Source organism: Silene latifolia, chromosome 4 (assembly GCF_048544455.1).
Source record: "Silene latifolia isolate original U9 population chromosome 4, ASM4854445v1, whole genome shotgun sequence".
Lineage (NCBI taxonomy): Eukaryota > Viridiplantae > Streptophyta > Magnoliopsida > Caryophyllales > Caryophyllaceae > Silene > Silene latifolia.
In genome coordinates, this window is record NC_133529.1 from 32,819,130 (window position 1) to 32,841,132 (window position 22,003).

The 22,003-nt window shown below is 33.9% G+C and overlaps 3 protein-coding genes across 5 annotated transcripts; 1 reads left to right on the forward strand and 2 right to left on the reverse strand.

Moving 5' to 3' along the window:
- The first annotated feature begins 326 nt into the window (after positions 1–326).
- LOC141651347 (putative F-box protein At5g55150) lies at positions 327–938 on the forward strand. Its single transcript, XM_074459063.1, has one exon. It carries the CDS (start codon positions 327–329, stop codon positions 936–938), a length of 612 nt encoding a protein of 203 aa, XP_074315164.1.
- A 710-nt stretch (positions 939–1,648) lies between these two features.
- LOC141652191 (pantoate--beta-alanine ligase-like) lies at positions 1,649–4,108 on the reverse strand. Its single transcript, XM_074459788.1, has 4 exons — positions 3,399–4,108; positions 2,163–2,276; positions 1,949–2,080; positions 1,649–1,848 (listed from the first exon to the last, which is right to left on the reverse strand). Exons 1-4 carry the CDS (start codon positions 3,963–3,965, stop codon positions 1,732–1,734), a joined length of 930 nt encoding a protein of 309 aa, XP_074315889.1. The 5' UTR covers positions 3,966–4,108; the 3' UTR covers positions 1,649–1,731.
- Positions 4,109–4,743: 635 nt separating this feature from the next.
- Positions 4,744–9,645, reverse strand: LOC141653397 (uncharacterized). 3 transcript variants are annotated; one of them, XM_074461150.1, is made up of 3 exons: positions 9,422–9,645; positions 7,597–7,862; positions 4,744–6,055 (listed from the first exon to the last, which is right to left on the reverse strand). In XM_074461150.1, exon 3 carries the CDS (start codon positions 6,043–6,045, stop codon positions 4,972–4,974), a length of 1,074 nt encoding a protein of 357 aa, XP_074317251.1. In that variant the 5' UTR covers positions 6,046–6,055; positions 7,597–7,862; positions 9,422–9,645; the 3' UTR covers positions 4,744–4,971. The 3 variants fall into 3 exon arrangements, with proteins under 3 accessions (XP_074317251.1, XP_074317253.1, XP_074317252.1); XM_074461152.1 differs by having other exon boundaries at positions 7,597–7,886; positions 9,422–9,635; XM_074461151.1 differs by having other exon boundaries at positions 4,744–6,075; positions 9,422–9,619.
- Positions 9,646–22,003: the final 12,358 nt, after the last annotated feature.

Genomic DNA, 22,003 nt, shown 5'->3' on the forward strand with positions numbered 1-22,003 from the left:
ACCTGGTGGGCCGGAGGACAACCCCGACAACATGAGCCTGAGTTTATTGTTCCCACCGGAGAAAGACGTGGACGTGCTGGGTGATTGGAGGTACTACTCTTCACGTGGTTGGCTTATTTACGTCACCCAAATAGGCTTGAACATTACCTTAGTGAACCCGATTACTAAGCAAGTTATTCAACCCCCTGCCTTCCCGAACCATATCGAACCATATCGTGACGATGAGATCGTATTCGTGGCCTTTGCATAGCGAATCATACCTGTTTATGTATGATAAATTTGTGTTGTCGGAAAACCCATCAACTAATACGGACTATGTGCTGGCCATGATATTTCCGGCTAATCACGATTTGGCTTTTTGGAAAAGCGGGGATAAAGAATGGACCCTGCTCGACACACATAATTCAATATTCTTTGACATCACTTTTTACAAGGGAGAATTCTATGCCGTGGAGCAACATGGCAAAATTATAGCGATGGGGAATTCAAGTCCTCCGGCAAGGCCAAGGCTTGTGGCAGATTTAGAGTTTCAGTGCACATCCCCAGACTTGTCTTACTTGGTAGAATCAGACGGAGTGTTGCTGCTGGTTTTGCGGGAGCTGGAAGATTATGACGCCTATACATTGGAGCTTGGTTGCTTCACAGTGTGGGAGATAGACGTTGATACCGGAGAGGCCACAGAAACAAAGAGTTTGGGAAATAGGGCACTTTTCCTAGGTCATAACTCGTCCTTCTCCGTGGAGGCGTCTCCTCCTATTTGTAAGCCTAATTGTATCTACTACACTGATAACTATGAAATCAACTATCTCACTCCCGATAAAATAAAAAGGTGTGACATGGGTGTCTATGATTTAAGCTTAGATCAGAAAATCGAAGAATTTTATCAGGGTCCCTCGTGTCTTAGCAAATCTATGTTACCACTATGGGTAGAAATGTAGAATCCCCTAATTAGACTATTTCCAATTATTTGCCCAGATAATCATCATTCAAAATTTGAGTTCTTTTATAATGTTTCTTACTTCTTAGACATACAGATTCTGAATTTCTGCTTGTTCCTTGTTTTTTTTTTCTGCAGTATTTTTTGTCAAACTGATTATGTTATGAGCATCTTAACAAATGAATCAAAACAAAGTTCCATATAATAATTTAGAGTAGGTCTCCTGAGAGACGGTCTTTTAATAAGCTTTGTTGAGAGACCATTGTACAATTTTAAGAAAAAATGGTACTAAAGGTAATAAAATAGGTACAAATCATGATTAATAATAAAATGGGTACATTTACTATGTAAATAGGTACGAAATTACTATGACACAATCAATAATAAAAAGGGTACGAAATACAAATAAAAGGGTACAAAAGATTGGTCTCTCAATAACTTAGTGAGAGACCGTCTCTCCCAAGTTTTAGTGAATAATTTATGGCAAAATCTAAATCTAAATGATCTCATGCTTAAAAGCGTGTATAGTTTCACTGAGATGTGAACATACAAACTACAAAAGACTAACAGCACATCTCATTTCAATCACAAGAAAACCAAAGCAGAGAAAGCGGTTCCGATATTGTAATCTGAAGCTATTCAAAGTATAAAATTGTTCCGCTTTCTTATGATTCCTTAAAGTTGGTCATGAACAAAAGTCAAAACATAGAGGAGCAGCAGTGAAGTACCTCTTGTGATAAATGAGTTTAATTCTTGGCAATTTTGATACAATTCCAGAAAAATCAGCCCTAGTTCTACACATTGATTTCTATGTTGTCAAGCAATCTAGCCTTTCCAAACCAAGCCGCAACACAAAACACAACCGGGTTCTTGACCTCTTCAACTACTTCTAGGGTATGTTGGTCCACAATCTGCTTCCGAAATTATCCACATTTAAAAAAAAAAAAACAAGAGATTGCTAAAAAAAAAAAAAAGCAGACTGAAATTGCATATTAGAAAAAAATAGATTACCTCGGCATAATCGACTTTTCCACCCGCTTCCTCTAATGCCTGGATAAGCGACTCCCGCAACTGTTTGCAATTAATTATCCCTTCTTCCACGGCGTGTTTTGCTTTGGAGAGAGATCTACTAATAGACAAAGCCTGCAATGCAGAAAGCGAAGATATGACAAATCCGAGATGAATTAGGAAAGGATATTGAAAAACATGAAGGTTAAGTGTTAACCTTTTGCCTATCCTCTTTGGAAAGATACACATTGCGAGAACTCATTGCTAATCCATCATCTTCACGCATTATCTCAGAACCAATTACTTTAACAGAAAAGTCCAGGTCACGGACCTGTATCGAACAACTTTGATGAAAAAAGTGGCAAAACAAAAAGAAAGCCACGCTGCAAGATGCACAAAATGCACTGCAGTTAAATAGTTAATAGGTTGGGTATTAAAACAACCCTTTTTTTTCAGACAAAAATATTATGCACTTTCATTTCGTTGGTCACTGGGACTTTAGAAAGAGGTGCATATCAAATTACAAAATGGAGACGAGTCAGTACCAAAAAAGATCAAATATAAAGAAAAATTGCACCCCTGATTCCCTGAATACCATTGGTACATAATAGCTCGCCAAAATTGTCATACAAACACAGAAACACCATTACGAGTCACCATGTTTCGAGAGTGCATAACATAGTTGAATAACATCAACTTTTACTCGGGAAGGGGCGTGACAGTCAGGTGCAGACCCAGAATTTTATTCATGGTGTAGCAAGATACGACAATGAAAATAGCGAGAATTTATTCCACTTCTTTCATTGCTTTGACTAAGATAAGCTATGGTAAACTGAACTTGAGCAGTGTGACTCGCAATAGGTTTGACACTTGCAAATGTCTGCTAAAGACCGCCATATCATAACCCTCTTTTATTTTAGTAGTTTAAGCAACCATCGGCACATACGGGTGTTATACACACAGTTCAACGACTATATATTGAAAAAATGAACTTCAATTTATTATAACAAGTAATTTCTCATATACATATTACTCTGTATGTCGATTTTACATGTAAAACGACCTACACTTCACTCAAATAACTCTTTTGTGAATTTTAGTTACCATTATTATTTACGAGAGGGATATAAATCTGCTTGTATCAGTTGGTGTAGCAGTTGCCACACTACGGATATTTAACTGCTTTGTATCACATTGTCGTAATGCAACATAATATTCTGCTTTGTATCACATTGTCGTAATGCAACATAATATTCTGTTTGTCCCAATCATTTATTTAGCTCCGATTAAAATACCCCTCACAATGAATATAAAAGACAAACAAATGACTGAAACAGAAAGATACTGTACATACAAAGAGTCGAGTCTGTTATACGCATAACGGTCTTATTCAATAATTTACGCGGTTCAATAAATATTCATTCAAACCATACTTTAAGAACAGAAAACTGACCATCCTAGAAATGATCCTCCATTGTTGATAATCCTTCTTACCAAAAACAGCAACATCAGGTTCCACAATGTTAAACAGCTTACTAACAACAGTAGCAACACCTCTAAAAAACAAAGGCCTGCTTTTCCCACACAAACCTTTCTCCAAATTCTCAACTCTAACCCAAGTTTCATGTCCACCACCACTTTCCTCCACACATGACACCACAACATTCCCTTCAACTTTCTCTCTTTTTCCACCATTTCCATAATCATACAAATTATAAGGATTGAAAACAACATCAACACCACCATTAACACACTTTAATTTCTTCAAATCACCATTAAAATCAGATGGGTATGTTGAAATATCTTCAGATGTTGTAAACTGACCTGGGTTTACATAGATTGATACTACAATTAATTCGGCATGTTTATGTGCTTCGTTTATTAGAGAAATATGACCCTTGTGAAGAAACCCCATTGTTGGTACTAAACCTATTGTTTTGCCCTTGATTTTCATTGATCTTGACCATTTTCTCATCTCTTGTTTATCCCTTATTATTAAGGGTTCTTGAGGTGCCGCCATTGTTGAACAAAGTTCCAAGCTTTATGGTGATTTGGGTATCTGGGTTTTGATTTTTTTATCAATTTAGGGGAATGATTGAATGAAAAGATTCGATCTTTGAGAAAAAATGGGTGGAGAATTGGGATGGAGTAGGTGAATGCAAAATAAGGGAATATGAGAAAAAGGAGTGGCATATTTTAATGTTCTTTTGAATCGGATTCATATTAATTTTTAATATTTAATCAAACAAAATTGAGAATTTTCTAATTTTGAGAAGATATGGTGGGCTGGTGGCAGGTGAATGCAGAGAGTGATATTGTGGTGCCAATTTGCTAATTTGGGATAGTCAATTAGGTTGAGGTTTTATCAGCAAATTACCACAATTGGTATCTATTTCCTCGAGTAAAGTTATTAAAAGCGATATTAATGTGTGCTTTAATTTATTTAATTCAGTTCAGTGTAACTTTTCTCTTCACAAATAACTCTTTATTTCAGTTCAGTTCAGATCCATTCAGTTCAGATCGGTTAGAGGGTTTCACTCCAATAAAACAAAGCCTTAGAAAAACCCTTAATTTTAAGGATAAAATAAGTCTAATATTACAATTTGTGGTGTTCAAAACAAAAACAAAAAAATGAGATAATATTTTTCTCGAGGTATTACTAAAGCCGTACTTAATTTTCGAACCTCCTCAACATGAGAAATTTTTTTAGCAACGAATGACATGTAGACGCCAATGCAGTAACTAGAAGCTTTCATGCAGTAAGTAGAAATGTAGAATACGGCAGAAAAACAAAAGAATTAGCAGAATATGAATCACTTTTCATTCACGCTGAACATTGGAATAGTTTGCATAACAACTTCTAAGACCTACTACAGCTTAAAATAAATCAGGCAACCATACTGTACAGACAAACATTTAGATAATTTCTTAGTAGCAGCTACAGAATAAGCCAAAATGACATTAAACTGATCACTACCCAATTTCCCTATCAAGTTACCAGAATCATGAATTCCTGATGAATCCTCTTATGATCGATCTCTTCTAGACCTGGATTGGGATAGACGGCGACGCTGTCGAGGAACAGATGATGACCCTTCTCCTAACACACTAGTATCTTCTTCCTCTGTAAAACTGTCGTCTCCGTCACCATCTTCATCTTGTAGTCCCAACAGATTCTCCCCCCAAAGGTAACGTTGCCTGGAAGACCCACCTGACAGGCGTCGATGCCTTGTCCTTGGCCATGGCCGGCTTCTCGGCCCTGCAATGGATTGCATAGATTCAAGCATTTGGATGAAAAACAAGGTAGGAAACAATGGTCCACTAGCATCACCAGAAGTAGTCCTCTCTCGCTCGCTATTATCTATCACGTAATCACCAAACACAACAGCACCAGGCATTGCTGTCCGAATAGCACTAACAATGTCTTCATGTTCTCTTTGATGCTCAAACCGTCTCCAAGCTCGCTGCCTTGATCGGTCAACTTCAGCCGGCCGAACTCCAGGATGAACTGTACGTGCATGCCTGCGCAACTCACAGTAGTTACCACCAAATGTGCATGATTCCCGTGTACAGCTCCGACACTTTTGATTGAGATGATTCCGAGCTTCTTCCACAACTGTCCAGCCTAAGACATCTCCCCTGCAAAGAGGGCACTTTAAGCTTGCCTTCTTCACCAATTCCTGTTCTTCCGATCTTACCCTTGGAGGTTCAAAGTTGTGTCTTTCATTCACCTCCTGCCGACTGACAAACTCAGTTAAATCTCTGCTCCGTCTAGTTCGTGGAATCCCTTCATTTCTGTTGTGGGTCAATTGAGCCATGGTCAATTCATTAGAGCTCTGGACGTTCGTGGGAGCTGGTGGCTCAGATAAATTGCTGTCAGATTCTAGATTGAGTTTTTTAAACCGATCGAGGCAATTTGAATGCCGGTAACTTGTGTCACATATATAAGATCTACAGCCTTTGGCATGAGAGCTACAAAGGAGAAGAACTGCATTATGAGGATGTTCCATGCAGATAGGGCACAGTGCATCATCCCAATCCTTCTGGACATCACACATATCAGCAGCACCCACAGATATGCTTCTTTTCTTACCGGCCATCTTGAACAAACTGGAGTGACTCAGGAAAATCTATTAGAGACCAATTCTCAGAAGAAACAATTTGAATCATACTAATTTTCTTAATAAGAATTGAGAAATAGTTTTTTCCCCCACCCGAACAAGTTCTTTACCGGGACTTTTATATTTGACCTGATAGAGACAATATGTGCTAGCTATGACAAAATACTGCCTACATCATTAAAAAAAAACTTCCCAACACTGACATCCCATCACTTACATCATTGAAGCAAGCTAAATTTAATCCCCAAGAAGTATTTCAATTACCAATGAATTTGTTGGAAAGACAACTTCAAAAACTAGAAATTGATGCACAGAATAGTATATATATACAAGAGATCGATCCTCTATGACAACAGGGTGTCAGCTTTTTAACATTATTGCACATAGCACTTAGAATCAAGGCCAAGCCTGGCTGCAAAAAGAAGGATTCAGCCATCACAGGCTACGCTAGTTGGGCAAGATTGTTCATTCATTTTGTGAAAGTAAGAATCCAGGGGACGCAGATCCAAAGAAATTAGTGATTCAATAGTAAAATTACTCTCATGTATAATAGATATAGAACCTCAGGTACTGAATGTTGGTATCAAGACAATTTACTCTGTTATTTTTAAGTAGCTAACTTTATCTACATGCATCCCCTCATTCTCATAGATGAACCACTCGTTACTACCAGCAGTTGTTTCTTCACAAGAAAATAAACACGACCGACCATAGAAGTCACACTCAATCTTGTTGATATAAAAATTAAGATGCTTAATTTGCAGCAACAATAATAACATTACACTAGTGTCTCAAGGGCTCTCGTACGGCTGTAAATGGCGGGGTAAGAGGAGTCACATGTATGGCAACCTTATCCATGTGGTGTTAAAATGGATAGGCAGTTTCCGATGGACCCGTAATGAAAACTGCTTCAAGAATTGCATCTAATGGCAGCAACTTCACCAAAAAAAAAAATAATTAAAAAAAAAGTGCAACCAGTTTAATGAATCGTTTTGCTTTATTCCATTATAATCTAGAACAAAAGAATGACCGGGTCTTTGAAACATTCATCTTGTAAGAATATGTAGCACTATGAAGCACATAAAATCTTAAAACTGAAACAGGCTATCTTACTGATTGTAAGATCCCTTTATACATTTGATACTCATAGTGGATGAATATACTTGGAAACCAACTTTTTCCTGGAAAGAAAAAATAAAATAAACTTGGTCTGGCCTGAACAATGTTTTTAAATTCCACAAAACATATTTGAGAACGTAATTGACTATAAATAGAATTGGAGTTGGTTGGATGTATTCACCAAAATAACCTAATCTTTGGCTTAAAACAGGCAGCAGCATCAACAAGATCAACAACATTAAGAAAGACTCGGTCACAAAAATGACTTTGGATCCGCTAACGCTAATGGTGACCATCAATGTGAGGTAAAACAATGAAATAAACAAGAAACGTGAAAACCAAAATTAAACCAGCCTTATAGAAAGACAGGGATGTCACGTTGAGATTGCTATCACCATAATAGACACTCACCAGAACAATGATTTGAGAAGAAATTTTCTGAACTTGAATCTCCTGAATATTTGACACTGAAAAACTCAACCACGTTTTAAGAATGCAATCCTTATTTGACTTGACTCTACAAAGTAGTGTGAAGGCAAGTCCAGATGCGACGCTCCAACCCTATAGAATTTATAAGTAAACAATCTACAATCTTAATGTAAGCCAGCCTGGACTGTGGACTATGACTCTGTCTTGAGCTCAAAACTCACTGATCGTCACCAATGCAGAACTTAGTGCTGCAGACAAAAGCAATGACATTCCTGTAAGGACAGAAGTTTATTTTTTGAATTGCAGCAAAAAAAACACCATCAATGTTACATCCCTAAACATGTTATGTACATCAATTCACCGTAAGTAAAAACGAGTCAACATGAAACGTCCAACAAATGATCGGTTTCGTAAGAAAGGTTGAGCATACATATTATAAGTGAACAAAAAGAGAACTTGTAAGAACTTGTGTACCATTCTGTTGCATACTAAGTTGCAAAAAAAAAAAAAAAAAAAAAAAAAAAATTGCGTCACTTTCAACAAGACTGCATGTAAAAAAATCATGCCCCAATCTAGATAAACTCACAAAAGGCAAGTTTGAGTTCTACCTCAACGAGTGAGTCAACTGAGAAAATGGTGTGTTTGAAAGCATCCTCATTCGAAAGCTTAAATATTTGATTTAAATACCTTATAACAAGAAATCAAGAATAAAGTGGTAGAAGAGCTTTCTCAATTCGACTGTATGACAGTTCACTGGATTTTTATAATACGACAGGATACTCTACAGCACCAATTTAAACTACATCTGCGCCAAAGAACAACATCCCATTTCTCAAAGGCTCTTGCCAATGACGAGGAGGGGGAGGTTGGATATACGCATCTTACCACTGCATTAAAGATTATACATATAATGTCTACTGCACCGAGAATTTCACAGAAGTGCATCTTACCACTGCGTTAAAGCCAGAGAATAGAGAAACATTATAAAATATTGATAAACATTGGAAAACACTAAATTCACCACTTGATATCCTAACACCTTTTTCCATTTCACGCATGATCATAAGAAAGGAAGCTTGGCTCTCTACGTATTTTTCCTACAAGTTTTGACCCTCGAGATTGTGAAAAACAAACTCCATTTACACTAGCAACCAACCGACTATAGATATCTACAGCCACCAATTCCTTTGAAATCTAATCAAAGCAAACATTTACAAAACCCGAAAGCTTTCATAACACAACATCAGCATCGGCCAAGTAAAATACTCGCCATACACCTGAACTAAAGTCCAACTTCAAATCTAAGGAAAGACTTCAACTTCCCGTGACCACACCAAGAATAAATAACTGTTATACTACACTATCATCCACCAAAGGAAGCATTTACCCGAAATTTAAGAGTACCAAAGTTTTTATACAAACTCAATTTACACAATCGACGAAACGCAGCATTCTTTGCATTACAAATTTAGATTTCTTCATCAACAAACGAGCTACTTAAAACTCCCCTTTCACATAAAGATACAGCCCCTAAGATTCCAGCTATGACTTTCGAAAAAAATTTAACAAGAGTAAAGCACCATCCAACCAATCATTAAGCAAATAATTACATGGTATCCAAAATCCCCACATACCCTAAATCGAAACCCTAACCCTAACCCTAATGTAATAAGATTCAATAAAACATCAAATTGAATACGAAAAACGCAATCAAACAACAAATCAACGATAAAAATGAATTAATCAGTCAATCAATAACATATTCGAATTAAAAAATCAAAATACAAAGGCTAGGGTTTGTAATTACAGCAATCGAAATTGACTGATCGAATTGGTTGCCCAAAAGATTGAATTGATGAAAGAAAATAGTTGAAAATTATTGGGCGATCAGAAATTGGTTTAGATTAGGTGGCGTAATATTGACGATAAGATGGAGATTGAAGTATTTTGGTTGTCTTCCATTTTTCGGGGGGTAAATATAATCAAGGTTGTATAAATGGCGGATAGGTTCGGTAACGTGAACAATTCCGAACCAATCAAGGAATTACTGATTTTGTTTTATTTCCTATTTCACCATAATGTCCTAATAATTTCCATTCATTTCACCACCTTGATATCTAGACTAGTGTAACTCATGTGCAAGTGTACGGTATTTTAGATACAGATATTATAAAATTTGACAATTAATTAAATTAATGCAGTTTATCTTTATTTTAAAAAGGGTAGAAAATTCAAATGAGTCCACCTAAAGTGGTGAGTCTACTAAGTCATAACCCTAGTCATTGATCTTATAAGATTGATGGCTGAAATTTTAAAATTTTAAGATGAAAACTTAGTGTTTTATAAATGTAACTTTAATTTATGAGTGTAACTTCAATTCTTTACAATTATAACTTTAATATTTAAGGTCATTTTATAAAAAAATAAAAATGAATTTATGTTATAAAATTTTATTTTAAATATATAAAATTGATTTTTGAGTGAAACTTTAATGCTAAAAATTGAAACTTTAATTCTTTTAGACAATTTCTAATATAAAAATTTAAATTTATATATATATATATATAGAGGTCGGATCCGGTGAGGCCGCTAATTATGGCGAGGCGGCAGGCCTCACCATATTCCTTCATGGACTGATTTTCAATGTTTATTGGGCTGGAAACTTAGGGTCATTCCTAACTTTTCTTTTGGCCCAATTATTTTCTCACACACAAAAGCCCAAATACTTTACTCTATGTCTCTAAAATATAACAAACAAAATTCATAAGCTACAGCTTGTGAGACTACTTGATTTATCTACGCTTGGACCTGATTTTGTGAACCCTATGCATGTTTTTGTGAATCTTGGACCTTATCTTGTGAATCTAAGACTTGAATAGGTGACTTTAAAAATATATTGGCAATGGTAATTATTATATAATAATCATATATTTATATTTTTGAGCTAATAGATGCTATTAGTAACTTCATGTACATGTGAAACATGACACATTGGCTTATACAAGTATTTCTTACTATGAAATTAACCAATTTAAATCCTACCTTCACAAAATCAGGTCCAGGTTTCACAAAAACAAGTTTCACAAAATTAGGTCTAAAGTTCACATAATCATGTCTAGGTTTCACAAAATCAGATCTAGGTTTCACAAAATAAAATCCAGGTTTCACAAAATGAAGTTTCACAAAATCAAGTCGAGATTTCACATAATAAGGTACAAAGTTCACAAATCAGGTCCAGGTTTCACATAAACAAGTTTCACAAAATTAGGTCTAGAGTTCACATAATCATGTCTAGGTTTCACAAAATCAGATCTAGGTTTCACAAAATGAAATCCAGGTTTCACAAAATCATTCTTCACAAATCAAGTCGAGATTTCACATTATCAGGTACTAAGTTCACAAAACTAGCTTCAAGGTTCACAATATTAGCTCCAATATTCACAAACACTGAAAATACAAGGACTATGATTCACAAAATAAGAAAAAGAGCAAAATAGGTGATTTCGACCATTTTATGACCAAATTTCACAATATTACCTTCTAGTTTCACAAAACAAGCTCTAAGATTCACAAAATAAGGTATATGATTCACAAAATAAGAAAAAGAGAAAAATAGGCGATTTTGACCATTTATGACCAAGTTACACAATATAAGGCCTAGGATTCGCGAAACAAAGTCTATGATTCACAAAATAATAAAAAGAGCAAAATAGGTGATTTCGACCATTTTGTGACCAAATTTCACAATATTACCTTCTAGTTTCACAAAACAAGTTCTAAGATTCACAAAATAAGGTATATGATTCACAAAATAAGAAAAGGAGAAAAATAGGCGATTTTGACCATTTATGACCAAGTTTCACAATACAAGGCTTAGGATTCACGAAACAAGGTCTATGATTCACAAAATAATAAAAAGAGCAAAATAGGTGATTTCGACCATTTTGTGACCAAATTTCACAATATTACCTTCTAGTTTCACAAAACAAGCTCTAAGATTCACAAAATAAGGTATATGATTCACAAAATAATAAAAAGAGGAAAATAGGCAATTTTGATTTATGACAAGTTTCACAATATAAGGCCTAGGATTCACGAAACAAGGTCTATGATTCAAAAAATAATAAAAAGAGCAAAATAGGTGATTTCGACCATTTTGTGACCAAATTTCACAATATTACCTTCTATCTTCACAAAACAAGCTCTAAGATTCACAAAATAAGGTATATGATTCACAAAATAATAAAAAGAGGAAAATAGGCAATTTTGATTTATGACAAGTTTCACAATATAAGGCCTAGGATTCACGAAACAAGGTCTATGATTCACAAAATAAGAAAAAGAGCAAAATAGGTAATTTCGACCATTTTGTGACCAAATTTCACAATATTACCTTCTATTTTCACAAAACAAGCTCTAAGATTCACAAAATAAGGTATAGGATTCACAAAATCACCTCTTAGTTTCACAAATCACCTCTAAAGTAAACGATACGAAGCTTTATGACCAAATTTCACAATAATCATGAAGCTTTCGTAATTAACTACCAATACGAAGTAAAACTACAACTACAAACACGAAAAACCTCACACGAACATCAAAACTTAACCCCCTTTCACTACTCAACAGAATTAGGGGAACGGGGAGTACATTATTTTAATAACTTAAGATTTCTAACGCGGTTTCATATAGTACATTTCTGAGTAACATTACGACCACCCTACCCCAAATCAATTCCTAATTACCACCCTAACCCAAATCAACTGTAACAACTCTTACCGATGATTGTTAAAATTAGAATGACTAAAAATAGGCCTAAGGTGACAGACATTATACCTAAAGTGACTGAAATTTTGAACTCAGGTCATATAACATACCTTTTCGGAAGAATGTTGAAATCTCCTGCTATAATAATAGGGATTTCTGCTTCGTGAATGAATGACAATCCCTTAAGCAGCAGATAGGCCTGAAGCAATTTGAAATCAGCCAAATCATTGTCTGCTGAAAGATGTAGTCAATAGGGTTTTTGAAATTGTCCGAGACTGTTGTGAATATAGGCTCCATGGTTTCACTGTTCATTCTTTTGCATTCATTTACCGCTTGGCGACTCCCTGACTTTAAAATTGTCGAATATGCGCTTTCCTGAATCAATCAGAAATATGTAACTTTTAGTCATTAACCAAATTCAGACTTCTTTTCTGCATAAATTCCCATAGCTTAAGGATAGATACAATCACATACCAATGAGGTTGTCATGGGTACGTCCAAAAGCAACCAAAGATTTGCGGCCTTTTCACAGTTTGGTTTCTTATATGTCGCTTCTGTCATATCTGTTGTCATTTGTATCATCTGTCATTTCTTTGTCTCATCTTTCTTTCTTTGTCTCATCTTTTATTTTGTCTCATATTTTGGCGATGTCGATCTTTTGCATTTGTATTATCTTTTTGATTTAGGCATCCGCCCATGCATGATCATCATATATGGTTCACTGCAAAATTGAATAACCTAGTTATGTTTAGCCTCTGCTAATAATTTTTTACATTCAAATCATTGTGATCGTTATGTTTTGTTTGTTAGAGGAGCCATAACTCAAAAAGTACAATTTTATGCGAACATGTTCAAATCCAGGTTATGAGTATACCCCCAAAATCGACTGTGAATGCTATAACTGATAGGATGAACATATAACATACCTCTTCGGAAGAATGTTGAAATCTCCTGCATAGGGATTTTGGCTTTCTGAATGACTGACAATCCCTTAAGCAGCAGATAGGCCTGAAGCGATTTGACTTCAGCGGCCATTAAGCAGCATATAGGACTGATAATCCCGGGTTGTTTCACATTATCAGCTTCTAGTTTCACAATATTACCTCCCAGCTTCATAATATAAGGTTTATGATTCACAAAAGCAGGAAAAAAAACCCTTAAGCACGATTACAAGCATTCCGTCCACGTTTCAAGATATCACCTTCTACTTTCACAATATCATCATCTACTTTCACAATAGAAGCTCTAGAGTTCACAAAAGCAGAAATAAAACTCTTAAGAAAGACAAACCTAAAACTGGTTAGCATGATATACTGGTAAGCATGCCAGTGTGCATTGAATACTAGAGCTAAACGCTATAACTTGGGAGTCGTAGCTGTTATTTGTGCCATTCAAGAGATGAGACATTCACTCATTTGTTTTTCCAATGTGAATACAGTTCTAAGCTTTTGAATTACATTAAGGAATGGATTGGGATCAAAATGAATAGAAACGATTACCTGTCTTGTCTTGCTTACTAAACTTACTTACTGAACTGAAATTGCAGAAGAAATATATATTGCTGCTGTGGTCAGTGCTTGTGTGTATGTTGTTTAGATGCAACGCAATAAATGCAAATTTGACAGGCCTACTGTGGTTGCTGGTCAGATCAAAAGGAAAACAAGGCTAAGATGTGAACAACTGATGGAATACCCCCTGCAAAAAAAGGAAGGATATCAATTGGATCTTGAGAGTACATACAAATATAAATTTAATCCAATTTAATCCCTTAGTCCCACTGAGTTCTGAATTGTGTGAAAAAGAATAACATCATGAACTATTATCATCCAAAACTAGTTTAAATTAACATGTTTTTTTTAAAGATTTAATGGCCCTGCCTCTAAGTTGACTTGGTTTGAAAATATAGTCTCAATAATTTAGAGTTTGTCATCTAGGTATATTGATGTTCCCTTCTACGGAGTATATCTTAAGGAATAAAACATAAAATAAAACACTCGTTACAATTGTATATAATTCCATAATCAGCTATGAGTTGCTCCTTGAACAGTTTCAATACTATCTTACATAAGTTGGTAACTTACAATTAGTATAAGATAACAGAAATAAAATTTTCAGCAAGAATTCTGTGACAAACTTACAGCAATAGGTACCTCTCACAAAGTGAATACAAACTACCCCTACATTAACATTTTTAATATATGTGATCCGAGTGGGCTAGTTTCATACAAAAGAAAGGCCAACGTGCCTATTGTTTTTGCAAATGTTGCATCTAAAATGCTATAGAGCAAACTAGGAGTAGCACAGAAAAACCGAGTTTGCTAGTCTACATACACTGGCTACCTACAAGTTATAACTGTTGCACCACTTAGATATTCAATTAAAGTTTTCAGTAGTTGAACCTGAAGAAGTTAGCATTATGAAGTACTTAGATGCTAGTATATCGCCGTAGCAAAACAACAGCCGTTCTTAGAAGCGTCAATTGTGATTGACAATGACATCGACTATAATGATGAGGTTTTCAACTTATTTTAGCTACATATAATTTCCCAAAAATTAATGTTGCGTGCTTGAGTAAATTTAACTGCTATGCTCTATGTGCTTGGCTGCTTATAAAATTGAAGTTGAAAGGTGTTAGGAAACTAGGAGTAGCACAGAAAAACCGAGTTTACTAGTCTACATACACTGGCTACCTACAAGTTATAACTGTTGCACCACTTAGATATTCAATCAAAGTAACGAGAAATTTGAACCTGAAGAAGTTAGCATTATGAAGTACTTAGATGCTAGTATATCGCCGTAGCAAAACAACTGCCGTTCTTAGAAGTCCTTCATAATAATCATCTAGCTAGAGAGTGACTGAGAATTTAGTAATTCAGTGGCTGCTTAGGCAAAAATATCCTATTTCAGTCCAACTAAGCAAATGCATTCTTCAATACATGAAATCGATCATAACTAATAAAGAACAAACCTAGGTAACATGAAATCGATCATAACTAATATGGAACAATAACAATGAAGCGTCAACTGCGAGCATAATCGAGCACAATAGGAACGTATAGAAATCAATTGAAGTTGAGTGTAGACAAAGAGTAAAACAAGAGCGAAACTTAGTAATTAAACGAATTTAAGAAGTTTGTAACCAAAACTTAACAGATTAAGCAACAAAAATCGAAATCTAGGTAGTAAATAGTATACAAAGGGGAGGAACATACGAAGAAGCGGAGAAATTGACTTCAATTGATTTTATGCGTTCCTAATGTGCTCGCTTATGCTCAGAAAACCATCAAAACCTGGATAAGAACATGATAATTTGACGAATTAAATAAGTCGAATGAAAATTAGTGTGAAAAATACGGAATGAAAGCGGAATGAAATGAAATTAAAATTAGTTGATCGAAAATACGTAATTTGCGGATGATAATGGCGGTCGAAAAGCTCTGTGATAATGGCGGTCGAAAAGCTCTCTGACAATGGCGAAGATGTAGCTCAGCTGAAGGTTGAAGAGAGAGATATCGGATGGGGGTAAATGAACGGTCGAACGGAGTTAATGATTGAGTATGAGGGGAAATGTGTGTTAGTTAGAATTATATAGGGACATGTGGCATCATCTGGCGAGTCTATAGTTATTAGATCTGACGGTTTAGGATGGGTACGGCTGCCTCACCCTAAGAAGGGTGCCTCACATGATTCAATTTCTATATATATATATATATATATATATATATATATATATATAGAGAGAGAGAGAGAGAGAGAGAGAGAGGAAGGATCAACTAAGGCCACTTATATATTTGAGTCCATAAGTTCTATTATGAGCCATTGGATGGAGGGAGATGGAGGGATGAGATGAACCCACCCAAAGTCATTATAGAAGCTAATTAACACACTTTACTAATCCACCCTAATTAACCACTAATTTACTATATATTTGTTTTCTACCCACCCATTTCTCTCTCATCTCACACATTTCATTCTTCTCTTCTCTCAAAACCTCAATAAAAAAAACCCAAAAAATCCAAATAAATAAAAAAAACCCAAAAAATCCAAATAGATAAAAAAAACCCAAAATATCCAAATAAATCAAAAAACCCAAATAAATCACCCACTCCTCTCATCTTCATTCACCACCACCCACCACCACCCCACCCGACACCAACTAACCACCCACCACCCCGCCACTCGACTTTTTTTTTTTTTTTTTTTTTTTTTTTTTTCGTTTTGTGTTAATTTGTATGTTTTGAGTTGTTTTTTCCATTCATTATTTTTTTTGTCTTTTATTTTATTTTAGTTGTCTTTTATTTTGTTAGTTCTCATTTCTTATTCATTTTCTTAAATCTCTTCTTGTTATACGTTTTTTTTTAAGATTTCGTGTTTTAAATCTCGTTTTTTTTTTTGTGAGATACTTTTTTTTCATCTAAGAAAAATGGACTAAAGTTATACAAAAATGAACCAAAGTTATACAAAAATAGACCAAAGTTATACCAAAAAAGACTAAAGTTATACAAAAATTGGACTAAAGTTATACAAAAAATTGGACTAAAGTTATACAAAAATGAACCAAAGTTATACAAAAATGAACCAAAGTTATACAAAAATGGACTAAAGTTATACAAAAATTGGACTAAAGTTATACAAAAATGAACCAAAGTTATACAAAAATGGACTAAAGTTATACAAAAATTGGACTAAAGTTATACAAAAATGAACCAAAGTTATACAAAAATGAACCAAAGTTATACAAAAATGGACGAAAGTTATACAAAAAATTGGACTAAAGTTATACAAAAAATTGGACTAAAGTTATACAAAAATGAACCAAAGTTATACAAAAATGAACCAAAGTTATACAAAAATAGACCAAAGTTATACAAAAATGAACCAAAGTTATACAAAAAATGGACTAAAGTTATACAAAAAATTGGACTAAAGTTATACAAAAATGAACCAAAGTTATACAAAAATGAACCAAAGTTATACAAAAATTGGACTAAAGTTATACAAAAAATTGGACTAAAGTTATACAAAAATGAACCAAAGTTATACAAAAATGAACCAAAGTTATACAAAAATGGACTAAAGTTATACAAATATGGATTAAAGTTATACAAATATGGACTAACTTTAGTCCATTTTTGTATAACTTTGGTTCATTTTTGTATAACTTTGGTTCATTTTTGTATAACTTTAGTCCAATTTTTGTATAACTTTAGTCCAATTTTTTGTATAACTTTAGTCCATTTTTTGTATAACTTTGGTGCATTTTTGTATAACTCTGGTCTATTTTTGTATAACTTTGGTTCATTTTTGTATAACTTTGGTTCATTTTTGTATAATTTTAGTCCAATTTTTTGTATAACTTTAGTCCATTTTTGTATAACTTTGGTTCATTTTTGTATAACTTTGGTTCATTTTTGTATAACTTTAGTCCATTGTTGTATGACTTTAGTCCAATTTTTGTATAACTTTAGTCTTTTTTGTATAACTTTGGTCTATTTTTGTATAACTTCTTGATCCTTTTTTGTATAACTTTAGTCCATTTTTTATAACTTTAGTCCTTATTTGAATAACTTTTGTCCTTATTTGTATAATTTCAATCATTTTTTGTATAATTGTAGTCCAAATTTGTATAACTTTAGTCCAAAATTGTATAACTTTAGTCCTTATTTGTATAACTTTAGTCCTTATTTGTATAACTTCAGTCCAAATTTGTGTAATTTTAGTCCAAAATTGTATAACTTTATTCCATAAGAGTATAACTTCAGTCGTTTTTTGTATAACTTTAGTCCAAATTTGTATAACCCAACCAAACAAAAAACCAACAAAAAATTAATAACCAACAAAAATTTTAAAACCAAATAACAATAACAAAAAAAACCAAATAACAATAACAATAATAACAATAACAAAACAAAAAACCAAATAACAATAAAAAAACAACACCCACAGAAAAATAACATAAAACCAAACGAAAATTAAAAAAAAAAATTGAAAAAAAAGAACGAAAAAAAGGAGAAAGGAAGAGCAGGAGGGAGAAAGGAAAAAGGAGAAAGGAAAAACCAAATAACAAATAACAAAATAAAAAACCAAAAACAATAATAACAATAACAAAACCAAAAACCAAATAACAATAAAAAAAACACCACCCACCAAAAATCAATCACAGGCCATGTATATCAACAACAAACCAAACGAAACTAAAAAAAAAAAATGGACGAAAAAAAGAACGAAAAAAAGGAGAAAGGAAGAGCAGGGAGGTGCGGTTGTGGCGGGAGGTGCGGTTGTTGTCGAAGTCGGTGTTTTTGTTTGTTGTTGTTGTTGTTGGTGTTGTGACGGGGGACGGTTGTGGCGGGAGGTGCGGAGGTGGTTGCCGGGTCGTGAGGTGGTGGGTGGTGAGGAGGATGTTGGTGGTGGTGACGGATCTGAAGAAGAGGAGAAGAGGAGATGGCGGCGTCGGGGGTAGGAGGTGCGTGGGGTCGACGGCGGGAGGGAAAGAGATAGTGGTGGTGTGTGGCGGTGTTGAGGGAGGAAGGGATGGTCAGTGGCAGGAGGTGGTGGTGGTGGTGAGGTCGTTGCCGGCGGGAGGAAGAAGGCGGGAGGAAGAAGACGAGGAACATTTTTTGTTTGTTTGAATTTCTGATTTTGGTTTTTAGGTTTTTTTTGTTTTGGGTTTTGAGTTTTATTTTGTTTTGGGAGAGAATGAGGGGTTGGCAGTGAGTAGGAAAATGAGAGAGAAAGAGGGATGAGAGAAGTGTGAGAGAATGAATAATGAGTGAGTGAGTTGGGAGAATTAGAATGAGGGAAGAGTTATACAAATTAGTATGGAGTTATACAAGATTAGGGAGGGAGATTAGAGAGGGAGATTTGTGGCCCTTGAATGAGATGTAATCTCATCCCTCCATTTCCCTCATCCAAAGGCTCTTATGAGGACTTAGGAACTCAATATATATCATGGCCTTACTAGAGCTATTCTCTCTCTCTCTCTCTCTCTCTCTCTCTCTCTCTCTCTCTCTCTCTCTCTCTATATATATATATATATATATATATATATATATATATATATATATATATAGAAATAGGATCATATGAGTTGGGTTTTTTTTGGTGAGTTACCCCTCTGAATCTGAACCACTAATCTAATCTAAGATGGATGACTGAGATTAAATCTTTCATCTTTTATTTAAACCTTATATTTTATGCTCTACACTTTTTTTTTTCATTTCTTCAGTTTCTTTCTTTCTCTCTCTTTTCATATTCCCCTCTATTATTCATCTTCTACTACGATATTCACTTTCTTCAAGCTTTTTCTTCGTGCTCGCTCACTAATTCGACTTCATCTTCATCTTCAATTATGTGTAATCAGGTAATGATTTTTTTCGTTTTCTACTATTTTTTTGGTTGAATGTATTCAATTCGCATTTCATCTTCTTGTTCTTTGTTCGAATTTAATGTTTTTTGTGTGTGTAATCTTCAATTTATTCAGTTTCCTTCATTATATTGTTCAATTTTTTGTGTTTGTGTTGTTAAATGACATTTGTTTCGTTTTCACATAATTCTAGGGTTTTGTAATTGTATTTTGCGTTTTTGCACTTGATTTTTGAATTGGATGTTTCTCTTTCTGGTTGTTCAATCAAACTATTATGAATGTAGATAGATGGCAGAAAAATGAGGTTGTTTAGAGTATCTTATGTTGCTAAGAATGGTGCGTCTTAATGCAGTTGATTTTTTTTGGTACATTATTATTTCTCTGAAATACTCAGTTATTGTATTGTGTTGTTTCGATTATTTCAATGCATTAGTGGGATTATTGTATTTCATTTTGCTTAGTTACTCCATTCTGACAAAGTATGCTTTTATTTATCTAAACTAACAAGTTATTTTCTAGTATTTTATGGTTATTTCAATACTTATGTGTGGTTATTGTATTTCAGTTGCATAATTATTTCAACTTACGCTCTTCGTTGTTTTTATTTTTTTCTGGGAGCTTTCGCTTTTAACAAGTTTAACCCTCATTAATAGGCTAGACATGGTTCTCGTTGGGAAGAATGATGAAACACCAGCAACTCAACTTCTTGTTAATGTTTAATTCCAAGGATAAAGTATGAGACAAAGTACACAATAGTTTAATCATGGTTATTGTAAAGTTCAATCACGGTTATTGTAAAGTTCAATCATCGTTATTGTATAGTTCAATCACGATTATTGTAATCATTATTATAGTACACCATAGTTGACGCATGGTTATTGTAAAGTTCAATCACGGTTATTGTAATAATTTAAGTCAATTTTTATACAACTATGATGTAATTACTCTATTTTTATGTTCTAAACAAGTGTTGCTCATGTCAAATTTAGATTCCAAGTCATCTTCATCCTCTTTTTATCATCCAGTTTCTTATATATTCATCTTCCTCGCCTTCTTCTTCTAAATCATGCTCGACAAATCGGGAAGGGCTTTATTAGCTTGGTTATTGCATTAACCAATATCAATCATTTCATTGAAGAAAATCAATTATTCAATTGAAAATAATGGCCATTATTGAATTAAACAAGATGAAAACAAACAACAGATAGATTGTTGACTATATTTGAGTTTCATCTCAATACAATAATACGTTTTATTCATTACAATAACTGAGTTTCTACATTACAATAACTACAAATAGCAGATTTTCTACATTAAAATAACTGAGTTTCTACATTACAATAACTACAAATAGTAAAGTTTATACATTATAATAACTGAGTTTCAACATTACAATAATTGTATTACAATAACTGAGTTTCTACATTACAATAACTACAAATAGCAGATTTTCTACATTAAAATAACTGAGTTTCTACATTACAATAACTACAAATAGTAGAGTTTATACATTACAATAACTGAGTTTCAACATTACAATAATTGTAAATACCAGAAAACATTATTCTTATTAAACAACTGAGTTAACTATAAAATAACTACATTTCTTCATTAAAATGACCAAGTATATACATCAATTTTTCCGTTGAACGTCAATTATCCGCGTCTATCATGATTCGACCTGCAAATCACCAAAAAGCAGAATATTACTTACCAAAACACCCAAGAAGTAACTACAAGATACAATACCTGAGTTTTAGTAATACAATAACAGGGTTCAAGTAATACAATAATCGAGATTTAATGTTACAGCAACTAATGGGCAAACAAGAAATTTAAATATATTTGAGTTTCATCACAATACAATAACACAATTTATTCATTATAATAACTCAGTTTCTACATTACAATAACTACAAATACCAGAGTTTTTACATTACAATAACTGAGTTTACTGACTGTGTACATTACAATAACTGAGTTTCTTCATTACAATAATTGAGTTTTTGCAATTGAATAACTATTAAATAACCACAATTTTTCATTACGATAACTAAGTTTGTGCATTTAGTTAGACATTTTAACAAACAGTTGGTGTGCTAATCTAGATTACCAACAATTTTCCAAGATTATGATAACAAATCATCAATCAAATGTCAACGATATGATAAACAAACATACTAACGGAGTAGCAAATTGAAATAACTCGCAAAACAACATACAAAAATCGGATTAGTATTTGTTTTTTGATTCCAATAG

Excerpts from the sequence above, each read along its gene's own strand:
- LOC141652191 (XM_074459788.1), bottom strand. The coding sequence starts at position 3,965 with ATGGCGGCACCTCAAGAACCCTTAATAATAAGGGATAAACAAGAGATG. Across the intron at positions 2,081-2,162 it reads CCAAAGAGGATAGGCAAAAG|GCTTTGTCTATTAGTAGATC; the intron begins GTTAACACTTAA and ends TCTGCATTGCAG. Across the intron at positions 1,849-1,948 it reads GAAAAGTCGATTATGCCGAG|ATTGTGGACCAACATACCCT; the intron begins GTAATCTATTTT and ends TTTCGGAAGCAG.
- LOC141653397 (XM_074461150.1), bottom strand. The coding sequence starts at position 6,045 with ATGGCCGGTAAGAAAAGAAGCATATCTGTGGGTGCTGCTGATATGTGT.
- LOC141651347 (XM_074459063.1), top strand. The coding sequence starts at position 327 with ATGATATTTCCGGCTAATCACGATTTGGCTTTTTGGAAAAGCGGGGAT.